At 35.4% G+C, this 24,813-nt stretch overlaps 1 protein-coding gene across 1 annotated transcript in view; it reads left to right on the top strand.

The window, feature by feature from the left end:
* Positions 1-23,851, top strand: part of EFCAB11 (EF-hand calcium binding domain 11) — a gene marked incomplete at its 5' end in the record, with an annotated part of 54,051 nt that extends 30,200 nt beyond the window's left edge. The window contains 1 exon segment of the mRNA XM_009870293.1: positions 23,752-23,851. Within this exon segment, the coding sequence (XP_009868595.1) occupies positions 23,752-23,851 (100 nt within the window).
* Between the last annotated feature and the right edge of the window lie 962 nt (positions 23,852-24,813).

Raw genomic sequence — 24,813 nt, 5'->3', positions numbered from 1 at the left:
GTCTACTGGCCAAAGCTAGTAGCAGTCTGGAGCTTACTCATTTTTTCTTAAGATGCCAGGTTTTTTAATATGTTTGGTAAGAACTCCGTTCCTGGGTAACTTTAACTACTGGTAACAATAAATAATAGAAGCTATTCAGCACAGCTTCTCTTTGTTCACTGAAAATGTCAGCTCAAAGCATAAATATACCAGGGAGATGCCTGCCTGTAGCAGTCACAGGGGTTTCTATTGGATTTGTGGGAGAGGATTTAATCTCAGAAAAATCTCTTTTACTTGGAAAGATCTCTCCAATTTATTTTTGTTTTAATTTCTGTGGCAGTTTCTAGTGCTTTAGAGGTCAGCTTTCCTGCAGGAAACACTTTCTCTGTTTCTTAAGTCATGATTAGTGGAGGCAAAAATTAGCATGTTCTCAGCAGAATCTCTCTGGCATTCTTTTGGACTTCCTTTTGACAAAAGTGAAAAAGACATTTCGTAAGGTACCTCCTTTTGGTGCAAGTTCCAGCTAGACATTTCATTGTGGAAGTCTAGATTAAAGAATCCTACATATTTCTTTCTACATAGTTCCGATCAGTCGGTCAAGTTTCTGCCCCCTTTTACTCCCTTCCTGTTCTATTTTCTACTTTAATTTACTTATTCTCATAAATTGCTTGAGATTTAGCAGGTTTCTTCCTTGCAAATTAACCCTAACTGTTTCTGTATCTTCTTCCTGAGTGGTCTTCTGTCGATATACCAAACTCCAAAGAGCGAAGAATATATACCTGCAAAAATAGATTTGCCTATCCTCTTATTCAAAGGCAAGAAGCTTCTCAACAGATTACCACATTTGTAAAAAAATATCCACAAAACAAGCCCATTCAGCTGTTGATGAATTCTGTTTCTTCCTTGATTTGACATTTCTCTATGACCCTGAATTTGTAAAAGGCAATCAATAGATTTATATATTGTAATGAAGGGCCAATCTACTTAAATGCTTTTCCTAAAAAGCTGCCTCATCAATAGTTAACACCAGGAAACCTCACAATGCATGTCCAGTCCCACAGCATTCAGTAATATTGAAGTGTTCATTTTTATTTCTACAGATGTAACTGTTATAAGGTAAGGTGGAATTCAGTTTCTGGTATGTTAGTAACTTCAAATTATTTGTGTTAAAAAATCTTATGAAGATTTGAACACATAATGCATTGCCGGCAGCCCACAGCTTTTCTTCATCTTGAAACTGTTTATTTACATGTTCTGTTAGACGCATGAAATATATTTTTCAGATGTGTGATTATAGCATCATGCTACTTTCCATGCCTTCCTCGTGTTTGCATCAGAAGTTTCCCCTCACTTGGGTGTATCAGCCATTTATGACTAGGTTTGGGGTTTTTCTACTGAGTTGAAAATGCAAGCAACATGTTTCTCCTAGAAAACATATTTAGTGAAATTACAGTCTTGTTTGCCATATGGTGCTTCATACAGATGGATGATTATTATGCAAATCTTTTGATTAGTGAGTTTCTGCTATTCTAGGAATCATTTGCTTTGTATGTGTTGGCTTTGTACACATTTAATTCCATTCTTAGGATGATCTGGGACTGTGCCAAATCTTTGATAATCATGGTGATACAGTTTTCTGCAATTTTAAACTTTTTCTTCTATTTATGATTTGTTCCAGTTTCTTTGTTCATAAAGCAAAAGAATTCACCTTTAGTGCAATTTACTGTGTGAGAAGTACAATGCAAGAAGCATCACAAATGCAAGAGGCATCACTAATGAAATCAATAGCAAAACTTTTCATCTTCCTATCATAGACTTTGCCTCCATGGTTATAAGAATGGAAGATTGGTGAGGGGATCTATCAAATAAAATATTTCATTTCTTATGCAACGAGAATCTAGTCTGATGATTCCTACTAGGTTTTCTCCAGATAGCAAGTGTAGTTGAGCACTGGAGAGATTGATATATACTGCTAGGGTTTTTTTAAATTTCTACGTGGTTTGCAAAGATTTTGGGTAGGAATTGTATCTTCAGCTCTACATCTATGAACGTGGAATGTGAAAATTGTATGTGAAAAGAAAATGTTACTTTTTGTAGCTAGCCCTTTTGTTAACTTTAGATTCCTTAGAATACAAGGGGCTAAGGTCTGTGAGTGATGGAAAAGATTCAGTATATGTTTAAGTAAGTACCTTACTAACATAATACAGTCTATATTATGATTTCTTCAGACTCATGTAAAAATCAGAGTTTTTTCCATTGCTTTGAGTAAGCCTAATATTAATAAAAATTGAAGCATTCCTAAATGATGTAGTTGAGGCATATGAATAGGAGCATCACACTTCTTATTTCTTCAGAGGTGTAAAATTAGTCCTTAGTACAGCCGAGATCCAAGGAGATATGAGAGATGTCATTTAGGCTTTCTGACAGATAATAATGCTGCACATCCCAGTATATATTCCAAGAGTGGATTTTTGAAAATTAAACTAATCTTTTATCTTTGTTGCAAAATGTTCTTATGATGAGTCTACTAACCCCAAATTTAGGTTTTTAAAATGTATTCTTTCACGCAATATTTTGATGTTATGCAAATATTTCAGACATAAACAGTGTAAAATGATAGTTATCTCTTAGCAGTATAAAATGTCATAAAGTAATATTCCTTAACTGTGTAATTCAAGGCTATAGTGAACACGATTGTTTCCAAGTGTAAAATAGTATTTTATGATCAAAGCTATTGCCTTTCATCCGTTTATCTAAATCAGCTCATTAAAACATTTAATGAATATATAGATACCTATCCCAAAATAAAGTAGCTTTTTCTATAGCTAAGGTAAAAACCTAAATTGACTAGCTGTAAGGCTGAACTGAATAATTTACTTTATCAGAGGCATTATTGGTTGGAAATTTTGGGGCCAATTATGCATCAAGGAAGACTAGATGGTTATAGCAATGCATTGGAGTTTTAATCTCATGAATGTATTAATCATCTGTCTGTAATCAGTTGAATTTTTTTGAGTTTTTTAAGCCACTGCAAGGTAAAAGAACACTTTCACTGTTGTCAGGTAGAGAATAATTTGAAACACTGATTCTGTGTTTTGAATAAATACACATTTTTCTTCTCACTAGTTAAGAGTTTGATGTAGAAATAAATGATTTTGGCTGCTTGTAAACCGTTATACCTATATTAAATAATGCTTTTAATTAACATCTAAAAAATGTGTCTCAATACTTGGTCAAAATGTTCCAGAAGTGGGTCCTACTTATGAGAGACAATAGTCTGATTTTGTATGTGAAGAATTTTATTGTTTAATACCAAATATTTAACACTTTGTTCGCTTTCTCTTGGATTTTTCACTGTATCAAAATGAGATATTTGCTTTGGCTGGGACCTTCTAAATGGCCTGTCCGCAGCAGTAAGCAGACAGGGAAACAGCTAAAGAAACCAAATCACTTGCTGAAAGCTTCAGTATCCAATCAGTTTAGAATTTAGACAGTTTCTTTGGTAGGGAGGTACAGAGGCTGTGTGACTTAGTTTCTCAGTTTCCTATCCGAACCTTTTAAATACATGATTCCTCATCCCTGCTGGTTGCACGTCTAGGGTCTGCTGTCAGTTTCTCTTTAATCTGCCTGACAGTCCTATCTGTGAACCTTGGGACCCTCCGTTCTGGCACAGCCCGTGTCCTACACTGAAATATTATAGCCCTGTTCTCTAGTTCTTGCCAAGACTTACATATAATATCGTGCAGTGTCTGTTTAGAGTGTATTAATGATTGCTATGAATTGCATTAGTAACTGCTGATTTCCCCAGTATTAAAACCCTTAGCAAAATATGCTTCATCAGAATGTTCCAATATAGACTTATTCAGTTCGTATTGATCCTATGGCACTTTACTTGGAAACTGACTCCTATCAATCCATCTAAATTTTGGCAATTTCTCACCCCCTTCTAAATACAGTGATAAAGCAACTGTTGCTGTACGTCCAAAATGTTTGTCATTCGACTTAGACCATTTAGCTATAATTTTTTTCCAACCAGAGCATTACTAGTTTAACAACATCATCATTTTCCAGTATCTTTTCGACAGAAGCAACAAGGAAAGGTGCATCTAGGTGCTACTGTTCCTGAATATAAGTCTTCCATTTTATTAGGAACTTAGGAAGGAGCTGGTAAGAAAGAAAGAAAGAGTAATAAAAGGCAATATATTTTCTCCAACAGCACTGAAGATTTAAGCAATAGGAGGAAAGGTAAGGTAGTCTGGAAAGACGAATATGAATTTAGAAATATGAATTTAGAGAAACAAGAAAATTCAAGAATGACAACAGGGGAATTAGGCTGTAAATGCCACTGTCTTGATAGAGGAGAAGCAAGTAGCATATAGATTCAAACTCTGTTGAGACATGAAACTGATTTCTTCCTTTTCTATTAGTTTGCATATCTGCTTGCTGACCCATTTGCACTTGAGAAGGATTGTTTTTCTTTCTCTAAAACAGTTTATACAAAAATTTATTACTAAAACAATGTTATCTACACAGAGGTATTTAGTAAGTAATATATAGGAAAATGTGGTGAACTTATGACCTGTGATCAATCAGTAAAGTCATAATAAAGGTTTAACAGTATTTTGTACCTTTCAGAATTGTATTTCCTGGGTGTGTTAGAGTAGATATGAATTTGAGTTTATTGTTCTCTTTCATAGTTGTAAGGTAAAATCTGTATTGTGATGCCACTATCATTGCAATTTCAACAGGCAGAAATATTCCTACAAATTTATTGCTGCATTGGTTTGCATAGTAAAAGATGTGAGGAGCTACAAATTAAAAACATGGCTCTCCTCTATAACAGAAAAATAACGGGATGAAAGGAAAGCAAATACCATTTACTACAAATGTATAGTGTTTGTCTTGCATAATTGCCCACCGGAATTCATAGACAGCTACACACGTCTCGGCACTTTAATATTTTTTTCTGTTGGACTGATGATGTTTGAAAGAGTAATTTCTAAAATGCTAAATGTACTATGTTATGCACAGATAGATAAAGCTGGTCAGATACAATGAAATCACAAAATGTCAGGGATTGGAAGGGACCTCAAAAGATCATCTCGTCCAGCCCCCCTGCCAAAGCAGGATCACCAACAGTAGGTTGCACAAGTACTCATACAGGTGGGTTTTGAATGCCTCTAAAGAAGGAGAGTCCACAATCTCCCTGGGCAGCCTCTGCCAGGGCTCCGTCACCCTCACTGTGAAAAAGTTTTTTCTAATGCTTTTACGGAACGTCCTATGTTCCAGCTTGTACCCATTACTCCTTGTCCTGTCATTGGACGCTGCTGAAAAGAGCCTGGCTCCATCCTCCTGACACTCCCCCTTGACGTATTTATAAACGTTAACGAGGTCACCCCTCAGCCTCCTCTTCTCCAAGCTAAAGAGACCCAGCTCCTTCAGCCTTTCCTCATGAGGGAGATGTTCCACTCCCTTCAGCATCTCTGTGGCTCTGCACTGGACTCTCTCAAGCATTTCCCTGTCTCTCTTGAGCTGAGGGGCCCGGAACTGGACACAATATTCCAGATGTGGCCTCACCAGGGCAGAGTAGAGGGGCAGGAGGACCTACTAGCTACTCCCATTCTAACACACCCCAGGATGACATTGGCCTTCTTGGCCACAAGGGCACATTGCTGGCTCATGGGCATCCTGCTGTCCCCTAGAACCCCCAGGTCCCTTTTCTCTACACTTCTCTCCAGCAGGTCAGTCCCCAACCTATACTGGCACATGGGGTTATTCTTTCCTGGGTGCAGAACTCTACACTTGCCCTTGTTAAACTTCATAAAATTTCTCCCTGCCCAGCCCTCTAGCCTGTCCAAGTCTCTCTGAATGGCAGCACAGCCTTCTGGTGTGTCAACCACTCCTCCCAGTTTTGTGTCATCAGTAAACTTGCTGACAACGCTCTCTAATCCCACATCCAGTAAGGAAGAACATTACTTTTGGAGAATGATGGCCAGCAAACATTTATCTTTCAAAAAATCCCACCCTATTGTCAGATATTGACAAAATAAAAATTCAAATGTAATTTCTTCATAGAAATTGTGAATTAATATCTTCACTAGCTTTAGGAAGAGTTGAATAAGTCAGGTATAGTTGATCTTTTAACATTCAGAACATTATTTCTCATTGTTTTTCACTCTAGCTGAGAGTTTCATGTACTTTAGCTGTTTAGGTGTCACACATAAAAGAACTTTCAGTGGTGGCCTCCAAGCGTGCTAAAATCTAGCATGTGTTACTTTTTTTTAAAAGTCTTGATTTTGTTAAAACTCCCTTTATCTTACTTCCATTAAAATTATAATATTGTGTTTAATGTATTGGTTCTATATATAAAAATTCAATTAATTTAAAAGAAACAATATTTGAAGAACTTGTATGCTTCAAATCTTGCCTGATTTATCCAGCTGTCTAATTAAAGATACTGCCTTTTCCCATAAATTTTTGAATTCTTGGACTAGCTCAGTTGTGACAACATTAAATTGATTTTATCATAACTGATATTCTGAAACTAAGAAGTCCTTTGTTTTATAGAAACTGTGGACAGTTTGCAGTATTTTGATATAAAATAAACAAAAAGTAGGAAGAAATACTTCAAAATAGTAATTGTTCCACCTCAAGGGTGGGTTAGAGGAACTTCTTCAAGCTGCCAAGTCACTTTTCAGACTGCAATTCCTATCCTTTTTGAATCCACAGAATTACTGGGTGAGCCAGAAATGTGTGAAACCACACATTTATTTATTTTTTTGTGCATATGCAAATAAGTAGGAGACTGCATTCTGTCTTAAACCACCTGGGCTGTGCCACAGCGAAGGTTACCTTCGTGAACTAACAAAGACACTTGTTGCAATTCCAATCTGTTGGTCTTTGCTGTAGCAATCCATATGCTCAGGTAAATTGTTTAATACCATCACTCAGATGTTTCCTACCCAGCAGTAAAGTTTTCTGTTATGTTTAGCTGAGTTTGGTAGTTTAATGTTCATGTTAAAGGCTTTAAACACTATCTTGGTAAAAGGTAGTGGAACTAGTGTTTCCCAAATTCCAGTAATGACTTTTCAACTCTTAATTTCAGTCTGAACTACAAAGCTGAGTTTCCTCAATGCAAGGTGTGGTACACAAGGGAAGAAGCTTTAAAGCTCTTACCAGAAGGAAGTTGACTTAGTCTTGTCTTCAGGACCAAAATACAAAACCCTCTTTCTCAATAGCTGCAATGAAAAAACAAGTAAAAAGAATGAAAACAGAAAAAAAGAAGCACAGGTAGGAATGAAGAGAGGAAAACAACCCCTTAGCTCTAGTTAGCTCATGGTTAAACTACTAAGCAGCTGTGATTTTATCTGTGTTGGACAAAACAGGGAAGAAAGTCATCTTGAGTTTGATATCATACTGAAGTTATGAATTAACTTAGTGATAACTGTAGTAATTAGGAACTCTTACATCCTCAAACTAGCATCTGGGTATCTTAAAACCACTTTTAAAGTGTATACTGAGAGGTTTTGGGGGAGTGAAGGGCTGCATTCTCTCCATGTTGTGAACAGGAAAGTTTGAAACACAGAGCAGATAAAATGGTTTGGCTTGTACCACACAGGGAACGAACAGAAGCACTAGCAACCGAGCACAGGCATCCAGTTCTAGACTTGGCCATCCGTCTGCCAGCCATATTTCTTCTTTATGCCTCTCTCTCTGATTACTTATTAAATTCATATATCATTTTTTGAAGTGGAATGACACATGCAGAAATGTAACAAGCCTTCATGAGAAGGAATATAGACTCACAGAATCATTGAATGGTTTGGGTTGGAAGGGACTTTAATGATTGTCTAGTTATGGTATTTCTATCTAAATAGTAAAATTTCTGTCTAAATAGTAAAATAGACATTACTACTCTGCTATCATTAGTTTTTCAGTTTTCCATATAGAGCTGTTGACTGCAGTATTTCAGCATAAAATAAACAGTTGTATCTGATTGCAGAGATTTTTTGTCATTGAGAAAATCACATTTGATAAAAATAATTATAAGTAAATTACCAGTAGTTTAATAGTATATGGTAGAAGATTTACTAAATTTTGTAAAGCATTCACCATTGCGGGTAGGCTGTCTCCTTTCTTAGGTGATCCGTTTACGTATTCTACACTAATAAATAATGGGATCTCATTACTTTCCTATGGACTTACGGGTATGGGGTATTCAGTGTACCTAACTGCTCTTATGTATTTAGTTTAAATTGTTTTTTACCTAACCTTGGCAGGTGTGGAAGTAAGAGAAAAAACATGCTTACTTTCAGAAAAAGAGTTTAGGGTGAGAAAAAGTATGTTTCCTTCCAAAAAGGCACTCTGTGGCCATTTTACTTTTTGTTCCATACAAGCTCCCATGCTGATCAGAGCTTTGAGCACTTTCAGGATTAGGGCTATGTCTATGTCTGAAAACCAGAAAAATTCATGCACAAAACAAAAACTGCAAACATAGGACTTTAGTGTTGGGATGGCATCTGATTAAAACTGACATTTGTTTTACACATTTATTAACTAAAAAGGGGTGAATAACAAATTTACTGGTTAATAAAGAACATGAGGTTATTCACGTTGAGGCTGTGTGAGCTTGTCAAGGTATCTAATGGAACCTTCAATGCAAAGTAGATTGTTATCTCAAGAGGAGACAAACACCATTACGAAAAGAATTAAGATTATATATAGCCAGAGGAATGATTTGCAGTAGTCATGTGCATTCTCAATTCTAAACTCAGCAACTACACTAGGAAATTACCTGCATACTGTCATAGCCATGTAAATGAATATTTCTCTTGTATCAGCAATACAAAAAAAGTATGGGGATAGCATTGGGAAGTAAAAAGAACAAGAAAAAAAGCAATATTGGGTTATTTGTAATATACTGGTGTAACTGCTGTTGTTCCTTTCCTTTGATTGCTCCATGTGATTCAGTGCAAGCTGACAGTCTTATCTCTCATCTTCTTTTAAGGATTATTTACAGGGGAGGATTCATCCCACCTGTCTCAGATGCCTGCAGTAGGATGGGATGCCTTCCTCTCAGGAAGTGCCTCTCCCTCTCTCCAGTGCCTAGATGTAACCAAGATAAGGAGTTTCAGCTAGACAGAACTTTCTGATGACAAGTAGACCACCTAAATTCTACCTCCCAACTCAGAGGGGCTTTTTTTTTAATGGAAAAAATCCAGAAATGGGTGAAAAGTATTATAGATATGGACAAACTTGCATGCGCAAAGAAATTGGAAATATTTGGATCAGTTAGTTTGGATAAGAACATGCATGACTGAAAGGAACAAAAAAGAGGAAGTTGAAACAGGCAAGGAACTCTGAAGTAGTACTTATTTTCTATTGTAATGAAAGTACAAACACCATGTGGAAGAAAATGCAATGAGGTCTATATGGACACTGAACACATTATATAAATCCTAATATTCAATAGTATTCAGAAAAGGGTTAAGCCTTTTATTCCTAAGGGGAGAGAAAATACAGAAAGTTATATTAAGGAAACTTTTATTGAGGTGAGAAAATGTGAACACTTGGAGTATAAGACAGCCACATCGATAAGCACTGGGAATAACTTTCCTCTGTGAATGCCGGTTTCAATAACTAGGACTATTGGCAAGTACTAATATTTTTTGCTGAAGTATGTTCTACTGATCACTGTCAAAGCCTGGGTACAAGATAAAACTAATTATATGATCTAGTGTGGCAATTTTTGTGGTTATATTCTTAATTTTTGATGTGAAAACATAAGGTTAAAGGGAAAGCCAGTTTATTTCAGATGCTATGCCAATGGATTAGGTTTTGCATTAAAACCTGTTATGGTGTTAGAGGGTGCAGTTGTACTGAAACATTTACCCATAAAATGTGGAGCAACTCTCTATAAATTGCTGTAGGAATGTATAAATTTTGAAAAAATGTGAAGTGCCAGTGAAAAATTATACTCTGAGTCTAATCAGATTCTCATTTTGAAAACATCATCTTGCTATTTTTACTCTTCCCCACTACCTTTCTTAACTATTGCAGTCATATCTCAATAGCAGAGAGAAAACTGTAGAACTGATTCCTGAAAGAAAAAAGAATTTTACCAGTGGGTAGAAGAATTTAAGTGTAAAATCTCCAATTTTCTCACTTCTATAGGGCTTTTTAAAAATTAATTCATCCCCTGCAACAGCAAGGAACATAGCTATTAATGAAACTCAGTGTAGAGTATTGTATTCATCATGTAGCATACACCTGGTTCCCAGACCTCTGCTTTCAGCCGTGGAAGCGTGCACTTCCCAGTTGTGGAGATTCGCAGAAACAGAATACTCTAGCTGCACAGAATGGTAAATAGCCTTATTTTCCTTTAAGAATTTTGAATACGAATGTGTTGCTTCTCTTCCTGAGGCATAGCATATGCTGGTATTGTGCATCTTGAAATAACTTTAATATGATTTTGGTAAAACCAGGTTATTCTTCTTCAGTACATCTATAAAGTCTTTTTTGATGTAAGTAAAGACAGTCTAATGAAAGTATGGTTTGGCCAATGTAGAATAATGGATTCTGTAAAACATATTTATTTAGGAAGCTTAGTAAATAACTAAGATGTCTTCCGAATTTATGATTTCTGTAAATATGAAAAGAGATTTATTTACCTCTACTGTTTTCTTCTTAAACCTGCTTTTAGCATGTATTCATATTTTTACGCTTTGATGCACAGCTTTGCCTCTTGTCAAGTGCAATAGAGTACACAACTAATGAAGCATGCAGGTTTAATGAGACTTTAGGTCAATGTTTAAAGTATATAGTAACATATCTTTAACTGAAATAGTCTAGATAGCTGGCTTAGTTTTCTTTAAACAAATAGTAAAAAATCCCTCCTATAAAAAAAAGGTGTAACTTCAGCAACTGCACATTTAAAGATTATGTTTGTGTAATTCCATCTGTTTTTATCAAGGCAGCTTTTGAGGCAGTTTATGTTATTCAGCTCTACATTACCCTTACGTGATGCTTCATACTGAAACAGATGGTGAATCCAGTTGCTAAACAGGGAGAAAAATGAGAAGAATTAATCAGAAGTCATAAATATCTGAAAATCTCAAAGTGAAAAATGTTTCACATACATTTAATGATAATTCTACCTCTTAAACAATGTTTTTTTCCCAATAATATTTAGTAACTAGAAAAAAAGAAACACAAAAGGGATTTCAGATTTGTTGTATCTAGTACTTTTTCCACATTCATTTTTTAAGATAGTTTCCTGAAATAATTTCCTAAGCCCTCTCTTAATATCTAGAAAAATGTATTTGCTGTGTTCTCAAATTGAAATGAAGGTGCATAGGAAAAATGTAGGGGAACACAGAACACTAAAATATCAAATCTTTGAATGAAAGTGATATTTAAAGGTGTCCATCATGTGAGGCACTCTTACTAAAAGTGCAGATAGCATCAGTGCAACGTGATACCATTTTCAGAATTTAGTGTTACCTCCCAATTGATGTTCCTTGGGATTTATGCCTCAAAACAAATAATAGAGTCTGGCGCATTGGTACTAAGAGAGAATTTATGATTTACAGAGTAGAATACAAACACTCTTAGAAACTTGCATTTTTGCATCACTTCACATTTCACAATCATATATGAAAACTCATTAATCCATCACTCGAATAAAGGCTCCTCTGAGGAGAAGTGTGGCAGAAATGTATGTTAATGCAAGAATCGAGTTGGAATCAATACGTCAGGCCTACCGTATGCAATTACAGAGAGTTGTTTAGGTAGGCAGAATGCAATAATCAAAGGTATAAGGTTGACTGCATGCTTCAGTAATTCTTATTTATCTCATGAAGGATTTATGCTTCATGTAATGCTAGTCACAGAAACCATAGTGCCTCTGTTTCTTAAAGTACACAGAAGACCAGGAAGTCTGTCCTCGTTAATTAGTAGTATCGGTAGGTGATCACAAGGAGACATTGTGATGCAGATAAAATGAATGGAGACATACGAATGAATGGAGACATTTTCCACTAAATGTAGAAACGTTTTAGAAAAAAAATTTATTAAAAGCAGAATACATACAAATTAAAAAAAATCTCATATGAATGCCAGTGTTTTAAAAAGAGATCTTGTTGACATTTTACCTTTAATAGCGGTGCCTGTAACAAAATGGTCACCTTCTTCCTTTTTCTATAAAATATTATGGAAAAGTTGCATACCTGAAGTTGACCTAAGAGACTGAATTTTCAAAGTAGTATTACATTCCAAGCATAGTTTAAGAAATCAGTTATGTAAATCTTGTACAGTGTGATAGTTATACCAAGTGAAGTATTAATAGAAATATATTGTAACTATATGTGTGTTTCGGTAAGTCAATTCCGGCTGCTGTTAACGCATGGCAATACTGTGATCCAGAGCTCTCTGATGTGTACTGTTCCCTTTACGTAGCACAATAATTGATATTTATTCCTATTTTTCAGTGGTTTTGTTTTATTTTTTTTCTTTAAGCAAGTTGTGTCGTGGATAATATATGTTGAATGCAGTCCTCCAAAGACCACATACAATATTATAAAAAGAAATTAAATTAGTCATAAATATTTGTTAACCTGTATGCAAAACAGATCTTACAAATCAAGTTTAATCAAATGTTGCTGTGCTAGTTACTTTAGTGGTAGTTTTACTAGTTTTAGTGTTTATTCAGCCACTAAGTAGCATCTGGTTAAAACATTTTAAAACATTTCCCAGTAATAGAGAGGCTTCTGCAAAGTATTTTGAAATTGAAAATGTAAAAACTCTCTCAGCAGAAATTACCTGATAGAAAAGTTGTACAGTCATTTTCACGCTCTTTTAAACACCTGGCAGAAAGGGCACTCTGTAGCAGGTTGTCTCCGAAGTGTGTTCTGCTGCTCTCCCTGGAGGAAGGTGGTCTGTGTTCCACAGGAACAATGTGGACAGTTCCCACAGACCTCAGGACACCCCAGACATGCCTTTCTCTTGGGCTTCATCACAGCAAAGAACTCCAGTGAGCTGACCGATAGGTTGTACACAGTCAAATGTTCTCAAGGTGTCCTTGAAACCCCCCCTGAGCAACTGTACTTTTCCCGCAGTCCTGGTCAGAGCTGTTTGGGCATTCATGTGTCATCTGTCTGCACCTTCAGTTCAGCAATCACAGGTGGGATTTCATTTGAATGTGTCAGTCAGAACCATGCTGTCTCTCATCCCATCCAGTCCCACTTGCAAATATCCTTGGCATCCAGGACGGACAAATATGTATTAATCTCTGTTACATCAGTTCTGAATTTCCAGATTCTCACCATATCTGATGAACTTGTCACTGTCAAAGACTGCACCGGCACACTCATCTATGACACCATCTGTTCAAGTGGTCAGTTTTCAAGTCTTATTTCTTTTGTAGGACTTCCTGCTACTGGGAAAATTCTCTGTTTCTAGAAGCATAATTTTCCTCATCGTTATACTTCTTTTCGAGCTCGATCATAACGTACTAGAATACTGTTGAGAACAAAGTGAAAAGCTCTTCAGAATGGCTGTTCTTAAGGCATTAAATGATTATCATCTTTGTCCCATTTCTTTCATCTTATAATCAACTTTAAGATGGTACTGGATAGCTCAGTTGAAGTGATTATATATTTGAAATAGAAATTATTTTATCTCCTTTTGGTATCACAGTGTTTAAGACAGATGTATTTCTTTCCATTAATGTTAATATATTTATGGTTCCTTGTAAAAACCCCTTGAAGACTTGACATTTAGAGTATAAATCTGTCTAACAGGAACTGATACTGTAGAGATAAAATTTTGAAGTCTCTTATTTACATTGCTAGTAATAAATACAATTAAGAATGTTTCTGTACCTCAGTTAGGTGTATTGAATGGGAGCATGATGCCTCAGAGAAGGCTTAAGGGAAGGCAGGACCTTTCACCTGAGTAATAGTCCATTTTCAAAAGTTTTACTGCATGATGATTATGTAACTCTTAGTATTCCTAAGGTTAATTGATCACCGAACAGTTTTTGTTGATAAAACCAATGTTTTAGCTAATATAATATGGCATCCATTTTTGATAATTTCTAGAGACGCTAAGATTAGTATGTCCCTGAAGAAATTTTCATTTATATTTGTCATTTGCTAATACAGTGTTTCTGGATTTTCAGTTGTTTTTTCAATTTAATCTTTGCACACAAGATGTGGCCTGAAAATTCAATTTTTAGTATCACTCTAAATGTATTACTATCTATTAAAATTTAAATGAAAATATTAAAATTCCCTAACTCACACATTACTTTCTGGGTCTGTTAGGCATTTGCAATTCTGTCTATTTGAAAATAAATTACACTTTGGACCTCAGACTTTGTGAGTATTCTGGAAATCTTTATGTTGCCTGAATATTTTTCTTTTTTTCCTAAAGGTTTCCAAAACACATTGCTCTGATGTTAATTGTCACTAACATGGAATGTCCTGGTTCTTGTAAGACATGCAGTGCCATTACATTTGGAAGAAACGGCAAATGCTCCTCTACTCAGATATTTATACATTATTTTTGTAGCTGAGTCATTTCCAGAACAAATAAGGGTATAACTTGAGTGTGATTTTATTTTCCTTCATTGTCTCCTATTACAGCAAACAAAAACTAGTTAGACTTTTGGGAATTTGTTTCAAGCTGCTGTGTTATTATTACAAAAGAGCTAGTTATCGAAATCAAGATCCAAAAAGTACATCTTTTACTCAGTAGCAAGTGATGGTGCTTTAGATGTTACAAGCATCTGTTCAACTGCTTAAGACTATAAAATCTTGATCTACAGCATAAAATAAACGTCGCACTTAATGGGACAGAGCTGCAGATTCTCAGTTGATGCTTTAGGTATTCTGCTCCTAGACTATTGGCACCTTAAATATAATGACAAAGACATAAAACTTGGCTCAGTATTTTACAGGAGCTGGTGTAGAAGATGAAAGCAGATTTGCTGTGCTTATAGTACCCTGGCTTGCAGCGGAAATGTGCTACTGTGTTCTGTACTATTTTGAGTTTCCTAAGGGCTGATGGCTTCTTGCCCAGGATATTGCAGTGCTGTAGTCCAGCTGAAAGGTGACAAAGGCATGTATTACAGAAGCCAAATCATCATCAGTGAAGACAAGATGAATTCTTGTACCCGTTTTTAGAGTTACTGTCAAAGAGAGAAGCCCAGGATCCATTCTAAATTACTGACTTGTGTAACGTCAACCAGTAGGTACCTGACTGTGGCACAAGCTCCTTCGAGTGTTTCCTCCTGCCACCAAGCGTAAGGTCTTTTTCTCAATTTTTGCTTCCACCTTGTGCTTTTTATCCATGAGCTCAAGTACTGAGGCAGTTTGGTAACATTTTGTTGCTGTAAGCAATACAATATGATCAAAGGGGTGGAATTTCGTAATGCCTACATAGTGTTTTCACTGGAGTTCATGACACCTTTGCAGTTCCTTCAAGTCTCCGTGCCTGTACTTTAAATGAGGTTGAAGAAAAAGGGGACTGTGCAATATCGTTTTTTACTCCTCCTGTCTGGTTATGACTCTCTTGAAATAAACTGTTTTAAAGCAGTCAGCCATCTACTGTAAAGTTCATAGTTCATTAGTTATGTCAAATTCTGTAGAGAGGTTGAAAAAGAGGAGCAGGGATGACTACAGTGCTCATGGAGTGGGTTGTCTGGCAGAGACAGTGATGCTTTTTCTCTCCTGCTTCCTGCAATAAGTTCAGATCCTGACAGGTGATTGTATCCAGTTGAAAGTGTAGGCAACAAGAATATAGTAATCAAGATCTCACAAGAATATATTCTGAATGTGACATTGGATTCAGATGTGTGTAGTGCTACCACATCTTAACTTGTGAAGCTCAAAGCATAAACTTTGCTGCAGCATGGCAGCTGCACACAGATATGCAGATGTGCATCTGAAAGTATGAAAATCAAGCAGGCTGTTCATGAAAGAAAGATTTAAGAGTGTCAAGAGGTTTGAATGTAAAGTGAAGTGCATTTCTACTTGTAATAATAATATAATTCTGTGACAATGTAAATGCTTTCTTGAATGCTCCCCTACCTAAATGAACCTTCTGACTGCTAGTACTCCATTAGCGTGTCCTCTTTCCAGAAGAGAAACCAGAGGTATCTTCATATTTCTTCTATGTTTACTAAAGATCAGAATAGGTTTTCTCAACACGTAAGTTTTTAAAGAAGTGAAATTAATATACACATTAGTAACAAAACAGCTGTAGAGTTCTGCAGGAATCCCATCAACAGGGAAGGAAGTAGGATGAGCAGAAAGAACCAGCTGGTTAATCAGAAGAGAAGGCAGCTTGTTGAGAAGCTGTCATCCTTGAATCTTCAATTGGTGGGTCATTTTATCCTCGGCAGGGACTCCTTGCAAGAAGTGTAACTTTTACTCTGACTGCTCAATCAATATGACAGCTTTGGTTCTAAATACAGTGAAAGCCTTGGCTCTGATTTAAATTATTCTGCAGTGGTTTATTTAAAAATATCAAATAAATTCAATAGCGATGATCTAATAAATTTTAAATTCTGTATGTGAAAACTGTTCTTTAAGTGTTAAGATTATATACATGTGATCAATTTCTGCAGTTTCAAGTAATTGTTTTCAGGTTATTTGGTGGTGTTTTTTCTGATAATTGTCAAGTAGTGAGTTTCTTACTCAGAGCAATTCAGACTGTGAAATATAAGATTTCAGTTCTTGTGGACTCACAGGTCAGTGTGGTCATTGTGGAGTTTAATGCTTATTCAAGTGATACTTCTGCTTATCCTCTGGAATTGCATTGTAAACATATGGAATGTTTTTATTAGCTTGTTTGTTTCACGGACTGGTACTTCGGAAAGTCTAAGAAAATGTTCAGGACTTTTTCCAGCTAGCATAGCTTATTTTTCTAGCTTATGATAGTTGCCTATTGTAGCCAATATTAATTTATTAAACTATGACCAAATACTAGGAAGACATGTTTAACCAACCTGTATTTGTAAATTGTCTTATTTTGGGGGAGGGTGGTTTAAATTATCATTTGTATTGCAATTCTGAAAGAATGAAGTCAGGATTGAAGTTCTCAGTCAGGTAGTGAAGACACAGAAGAAGAGTCTGAGCTCCATATTCTTAACATTTAATCTGAAGTAAAAGGCAGTAAAGCAGTCATCTCCAACTCATGGCAAGCAGGCAACAGGTTGCCCTATCGATCTTTTGACATTGTTCAAGTCACAAGAAATAAATTACAAGAAGGACCAAGGGGATGAGAGCTGAGTGTCATTAACCGTTATTGCTTTGAAGCTCAGTGCATCAATGAGGACCGGGAGAACATTATGACAAGTGGCTCTATAGAGCAAATGGACGTGGAAGAAAAGGATACAAGTAACAGGGTGAAACAGAATTTGCATACAGTAGACAAACATAGTTTGGAAAGTTTTATCACCGTGGCACATACAATGGATGATAAAGTGTTAACGGAAAAGATAGTTCCCTGACAAATTTCTTCCAGATTTATTGACAGAGGCAAAGGAAAGATAGTGCCAGAAATAATAGAGGGGCAGTAAAGGAAGATTCCTGGATCACAAGGTAAGCTGCATTTCTTCAGTACTTCTGCTTTCTTGAAAATACAAGTTTGATCAAACTCTAACATCATTTCATATGAGTTCTTAGATGCCTTCTTATGAAATAACCGTGGCTTTCCTGCATAGGCTGGCTACCTATGATGTTCATATTAGATTTCCATAAATATAATAAGAAAAGGTATTTTAATAGAAAATGGTCTTGTGATCATCATAGCCAGTTCAGAAGAGTCAAGGTAATGCAGACTTTGTTAGACCTGAATGGTGCCAGGAATTTAAGCATAAAAGAATTATGCCCAGAAATACTTGCAAGCAGGGCTCCAGGTCTGTATCATTCATAGCCAGCAATCCTGCTGGCCTCTGGTGTCTAAGTAAGATACAGCATCTGAAATGTAGGAAATGTGTAATGAGACAATAAATGTATTGTCAGAGTTGCAAGGCAGTACTGCTGAATGGCTCACAGTACTTAGGAGTTCAGATACATTCAAGCATGGTAATTCAGGAAAGTGCGTGTCTTCACACTTCCCTGAAATAATTCAAAGAAAATGCACAACTTCTCTTCACTCACAGTATACATGTAAGCAATGAGATAGCAGAGAACTTGAGATATGTAGATTTTTGTGATTTATGATAGAAATGTGTAAGAATGCTTAATCTCATTTGTATGACTACCATAAATAGGGGAAGACCACTGCTATTCTTGGTATGTCCTAAAACCAGTGAAATATAAATTATTTCAAATCGTGATTTGAAGACCTAGCCCCGTGTGCCTGACAATGCATTTGTCTCTAACTCAGGAGAACTAGTACATAATATTGTGAAGCCTATCACTGTGGAAGAAAATACGGACAATTAAGAAAATCACTCTAGTTCATCAAGTATTACAGAAATAAGTTACTTATGCATATGATATATCTCATTATATCTTCACTTGCTCTGAGAAAATCGCTGTTATATAGCAATGCGTAAAAGGCCATCTATTATGCATCCACATGTAGGAATTTGATAAATTGCAACTGTCTATGGAAAGTAGAGGCCTCTGGAACTTACTGTTTCTCATAATACCTCCATTTACTGGAATCTAAAAGTGTTTGGAAACAAGTATTTAAATTTCCTCAAATCTCTAACTTTATGTTTATTGTAAACAGAACCTAATCTTTTTATATTTAGTTATGATAACTCTTAATGCTGTTATACCCAAATGTAAATGTATCAGTAATATTTTTAAGTCATACATTAGACAATAAAGTATTTGGAAAGTCAAGTAATCATTTCTTTCACTTTTAATGAAGCACTCTTTTTTTACTCTTTTTTTGAGCAGTTACCAGAGTGAGCCCCTATTCATGTAGAATGCTGTGAGAAGGAACCTTAAAGTTTTCATTCTCAGTGGTATCCTATATGTTACATTTCTCTACCTGTATTTCATTTATATGATATATCTGATGTTTTCCCCTCACTGATCTCTCTGAAAACTTCTGCCCTTGTAAAATATATTAAATGAAAACTTCCTTTCCAAGGGTTACCTTCAGTTTTTTCAAAATCAAACTGAGAACCATCCATCTTTAGTAGCATAATCAATGATCTCTAAGGATGTTTACATAGTGGAGAAAGCTAAGCTCATTTTAAGCCACCTTCTTCACTTGCATATATCTGATGTATGGCCATGGCATCAGAGATGTGAGCAGAGTTTAATTTATCCTGTCCCTTATTTGACTTTTGGGGTTTGTCCTACTGAGCTAACGAAAAAAAAACCAACTCAACAACAGTCTCTTCTGGCTCTTCAGTGCATTCGCTACTCTTTTCTTAAAGTAATAGAAATGATTGCTGATTTAACACTTAGGACAGACACTGAATTATCCAGAGAAATACAGGGTGGAATTAAAATCTATATTTTTGGGTGTTTTGGACAGAGATGATGGATTAAGGAAAAAAAGGATGTATGGATCAGATAGATACAGTATATTTGAACTTGTGCGCCTACTTTACAAGTTGGCGCTTATGTGAGAGTCCCTCTATATGAAAATAAGAAATATTATGGCCAAATTCTGTATTTGTTTTTTTATGTCAGGTACTACAATATCTCACCATATGCAAATTTTTGTGGCATTGTTGGGAAAAAGCTTAAGCGGCCACTTAATATATGCAGCTGTTTATAAAATCAAGACTAGCCTATATTTGCATGTGGATACTTTTCTGATAAGTACTCATTTCAGTGAATTAATAAACATGAAACTTCAAGAGGCAACTTACATTAAACGTTAATCTTTTAGGTTATTCATTTACTCAGATTTACAGTTAAAATATTCCTGTCAGAAGGCAAGTACCATTTATCTAATCCAGCTTCCTATGAAAATACACTTAGGTGATTTGGGGAGTCTTCAATTACCTAATCGTATAAGAGAATAATTATATTTCTCACAGTCAGTAACTTGTGATGTTGATTATTACTCAATTTTCAGTGAAAGATCAGACAATCTACCCAAGGCACTACATACCTTGAAATATCTACATATATTTTACTAAGAATGTTAAATGAATAGTGACCTGTGAAATAAAGATCAATATGCTGTGACACAGTATTTTAATAATCACAAGGATGAATATATCATTTGCTTCAGATGGTTGAAAATGAAAATTTAAGACTCCAAGGCCATTCTTGCTTTCAGATTAGTTTTGGCAAGATTCCAAAAATATGTGAGATTTAAATAAATACAGTGTTTCTTCAGATTACAACAGCAAACTATTTACTGGCTTATTTGTTATCTATCTATCACCCAACATATTTTGCTAATCTCTGCTCAAAGGTTGTTCAGAAAGTCATTCTTAACTTGGGGAGTCGTGTAGTGGCTCTCAGGGTGTTAAAGAAACACCACATAGAGTTGAGGGCCATTTCTCAGGAGCAGTTTCCAAACAGGAAGCCACATTAAAGATGTGATTTATGCCCATAACTTAGATATTTTGGGTGAAATCCTTGCCACCTGAAAATTAATGGCCAAGCTTCCATTAACTTCAGTTTAGCCAGATTGTCAGCACCAACTGCTAAAACACTCATGAAGTGATCTTCCAGATTTAAGTTCTAAGAATACATCGTATTAAAAAAATAGATTTTGCTATTTGTTTTTATATATTCTCTCAGGTATTTGAATCTGTGCCTTTTCTTTGAATTAACTAATTTACTTGCAAATAGCACAAGTTATAATAATAATTACTGTCATTAAAATAGACTTTTTGCTAAAAAATGTTTCCATCGTTGAACTTTAAAAACAGATCCCTTCTATGCGCCCTTTGATACAGGTAGTCACTGAGAAGGATACTTAAACTGTACGGAGTATCATCAAATGACTTGCAGGTTCAAAACAAATAATAGTGCTGCTAAATCATAAAGCAATTGTTCAAGCCATGGACTTCACATCGGTTTAAAAAGCCGTTGGACATATCCATGCAATAAATATACCTATGAATAATTATATGCAGACATACATGGTTGGTCTAGGAAAATCCTGAATGTTCAGAGAATAAACTGAGGAAGAGTAAACCAAGAAGTACCACTTCCCACATGCCCGAGTAAGTTACCTTAATAGCTCATCAACCTTGTTTAGAAAAACCCACCTTATTTAAGTTATGTTTTTTGGCTAGCTTTGGCTTCAACTTGTGCCTATCATCATGCCTTTCCTCGTAAGCCTATAAAGATAGCATTGAAAATATTTTACCTAGAGAGGTACTTGTGGTCTTGATTTGACTGGATCAATTCTCCAATCTTTTTTTCGAATAGAATATGTTAACGTCTTGGTATAAGGCATGTTCTCCAGAACTCATATAATTACTGTGGTTATTTTCTCAATTCTTTGAAGTTATTCAGTATCCTTTTTGTAGTGTGGGCACCAGAAAGTAGCCGCAGTATTTCCTTCGTAATTTTCCTAACATCATGTTCTGAAATAAAATCAGTCTTGTATTTGTTGTAGATGTTATCCTGCTTATACATTCAAAAATCATATTCAGCCTCTTATGTAAAGCATCACAGTAGGAGATAATCTTCATTTGATTACTTTCTATGACTCTGTATTTCTTCTCAGTCACTGCTTTCCAGGACACCATCTTCGTTTTGTAATTATCACCTGCATTCATCCTTAACTGATGAATAACTTCGCATTTCATGTGATGTTTGAAAGGATTCCTTTCACCAAGAAACTGCATGACTGGTCCATCTCCAGCTATCATGTCTCTAAAGACTTAATTAAGGGTGATCGTCATCTCAAATTTGTCCTTACCTGAAAAACTGTAGAATATCATCATGTTTTACTCGTAATCTAGAGTCAACATTGAGGGATTAATTTCATTTAGATATTTCCATAATGACAGGGTGTCATTTCATATGTTTATGGTCATGTGGGGTTCATTATTGCACCATGAGGCATGAACTTTATCTGATCAGGTCTACTTCACAAGAGGTTAATGGTTCATTGATAGCAAAGTTAAGTACTAGTGTAGATTGTTTATTGCCAGAGATGAGAGAAATATTACCAAATGACATTAAAAATTCTGAAGATGTGAGAATTTGGTAGTCTGAGGGATTATTTAAAAAGGTGAAGATTAATGTTTTTATTGAAGGGGAGAATAGTAACATTTTATTCTAAATAGTACTTCTGCATGGAAAGGGGAAGGATGTATTCCAAATTGAGACCTTCTTTTGTGAGACAAACTCAGAGATGTAGTAATTTTTTTCAGAAGAAATTTTTCTTTAGTCCCATGATTTGATAGTCATTGATGTCTTGAAAGCTGGATAATCGAGAGAAGCTGCTTGCAACAGAGGTAAGGATAGGCAGATGTAAGCAGTTTTCTGTTTTCTCTTATCAGTCTTTGTGACCTTTGTAACTGTGTTTCTGTATTTGAAGCTGATGTAAATAAATTATTTTCTTTTACCTTTACTAGGCTTTTCTCAAGAGTGCATTTAGAATAAGTGTCAAACAGGACATCCTATCCCTTTGTGTAAGGATTTCTTTAAAACTGAATTACTGTATAACTTCTTCGGGGTATAGAACCACTTTGAAATTTCCAGGGCATTCAAAGGATAATAAAACGTGTCTCTACTAAACAGCATGGATTATTTTGTAACTTTCAATTTTCTCAATGTAGAAGATGCATCCCATTTTGCGTGATGCAAGATGGTAGGAATACTGCTGTTGAATGCTAGTGGTGATGGCAAAGTTTGCGGCACTATAATTCCAACAAGCTTTGTGTCGTCTGTAAATTTGATCAGTAATAATCATAAATTTCATTCCATGTTATTAATAAATTACAGACTGCGCATTAGTGTAAACCAATCAAATATTTTTCTAGATGATTTATGAATGATGAGATCCAACAATTAATCAGTTTTTTAATTATCTAACGTTAACTTTCGTATGTGTCGTATTTCTAGTAAGAAAGCTAGGCAGAACTAAGACAAATACTATTGTGTCAGCCTAATTTATAACTATGCCAAATGATTTTGCAAAGTGTATTTGATAAAACTTAGCCCTATGTGCTAATGGCATTAATTGAATTGCCATCTTCTCTCAGCATATATCATGAAAAAAATATTAACAGCTTCAACTTTTCAGAGACTTTTGTTTACTATTGGAATATCCACTTTAGCATTTCCTAACATACAAATCAGCTTTTTTTTCTTACAACCGTAAGGAGTAGATCTTCTGTTAACATAATCTTTGTTTCAAGATAAGCTGCTTACAGCACGTGGCAGGTCCTGGAGCAATTTGGGAAATTTTTAATGTAAGTTTGCAGTATCTTAAGACCTAGAGGTTTTGGGTTCCATGTTATGTTGTGGAACTCTGAGGATCTCTGTCACAGGTGACTGAATTTCGAAAATTAGGGGTGAGATGTAAGAATGAAATCTGTGCTAAAAGCCCTAAATTTGCACAAGTCATAATGTAATTAACTTCTACATCTTGTTGAATGCACACAGTGATTCTTGTTCTCTTTAAAAAGCTTTGAGATCCTTATATGAGATGTACTACACAAAAACCATTTTTAGTTCATTAATTCTTTGTGCAGAATTGTAGGGCTCTTGAGCTCTTCAAAAACAATATTGGTCTTGGATATCTACAGCTAAGTATAATGTCTGTTTTACATAATGTCTTTTGGGCTTTAAATACCAAATCTCTTTTCTCTTACAGAGAAGTTGATCAGGATTCTGATGGCTGCATCAGCTTCAAAGAGTTTGAATCTACAATGAAGTACGGACAAGATGAAGTATCACCAGAGTACTTTGCCTAAAGAATATTCTCTGGCGAAAAGACAAAGTGAAAACTTCAGATCTCAAGATATTTAAAAATCAATGAAACTTCATTTGTTTCAGCCAGCATTTTAAGAACTTTGACTGTAAGCGTAGCTCTGAAGAACAGCCTTTGAAGCTTTACTGTTGACAAGTTGGGTGTATTAATTTACATGTGTATGTGTGTGTAGAATACTTAAAATATTTGAAATCTCAATTGATTCCCAATCCCCCCAGTTAGGAACTGCAACTCTGTACTTTTCTTTTTCAACTTTCAATGCTGAAAAAGAAGCAACTCTGATTTCCACTTACTGTGACATTTATTTGTTCACTTTTTCAACAGCCCTTTGTTGACAGACCAAAATATCTCATATATATAGAAAATTATTAAATTTATAGCAGATTATAATGCCTATTGTCTTTCCTTTATTGTTTTACTATCATATATTGCTCTTTTTTATATATTACACGTTATTTTTAATTTAACATTTATTGGTTAATTAGCTACATGATTTAACTCTGGACAATTATCAAGAACTGTGTATGTAAGGAAGCAAAGTAAGCTTTTATTTTTTGAACAGGGTGAGAATAAATCTTTAACGTGTACATCATAGACATCAGTCTTGCAGGCTGAAAATTTTGTGTATTCAAACCTTCAGCTGGCTTTTAGGGAAGAGTTCGGATAAATATAGTTCAGCAAGATGAGAGAATTTCCCAAGAGTTGAGGGCAAGTATAATGTAGAATCTGTCATTGTCTACAAAGCCATCTTCCCCTCTCTATCTCTCTCTCTCTCTCTCATATCCAGTAACTGGGAGATGATCTTACCTGCTGTAACTTTATATATATCCATCTGAGGTGTGCTATACGGAGATAAATCTTTCCAAATCAATTTATTCTATCTATGATCACTTACTTCCTACTGCCTTGGCGTGTTCATATTAATAGTGACAGATAACAGGAATT

This window comes from Apaloderma vittatum, unplaced genomic scaffold, assembly GCF_000703405.1.
Source record: "Apaloderma vittatum isolate BGI_N311 unplaced genomic scaffold, ASM70340v1 scaffold3765, whole genome shotgun sequence".
Classification (NCBI taxonomy): domain Eukaryota; kingdom Metazoa; phylum Chordata; class Aves; order Trogoniformes; family Trogonidae; genus Apaloderma; species Apaloderma vittatum.
Note: the sequence above shows the minus strand (reverse complement) of the source record. Positions and strands in the feature narration are given on the sequence as shown.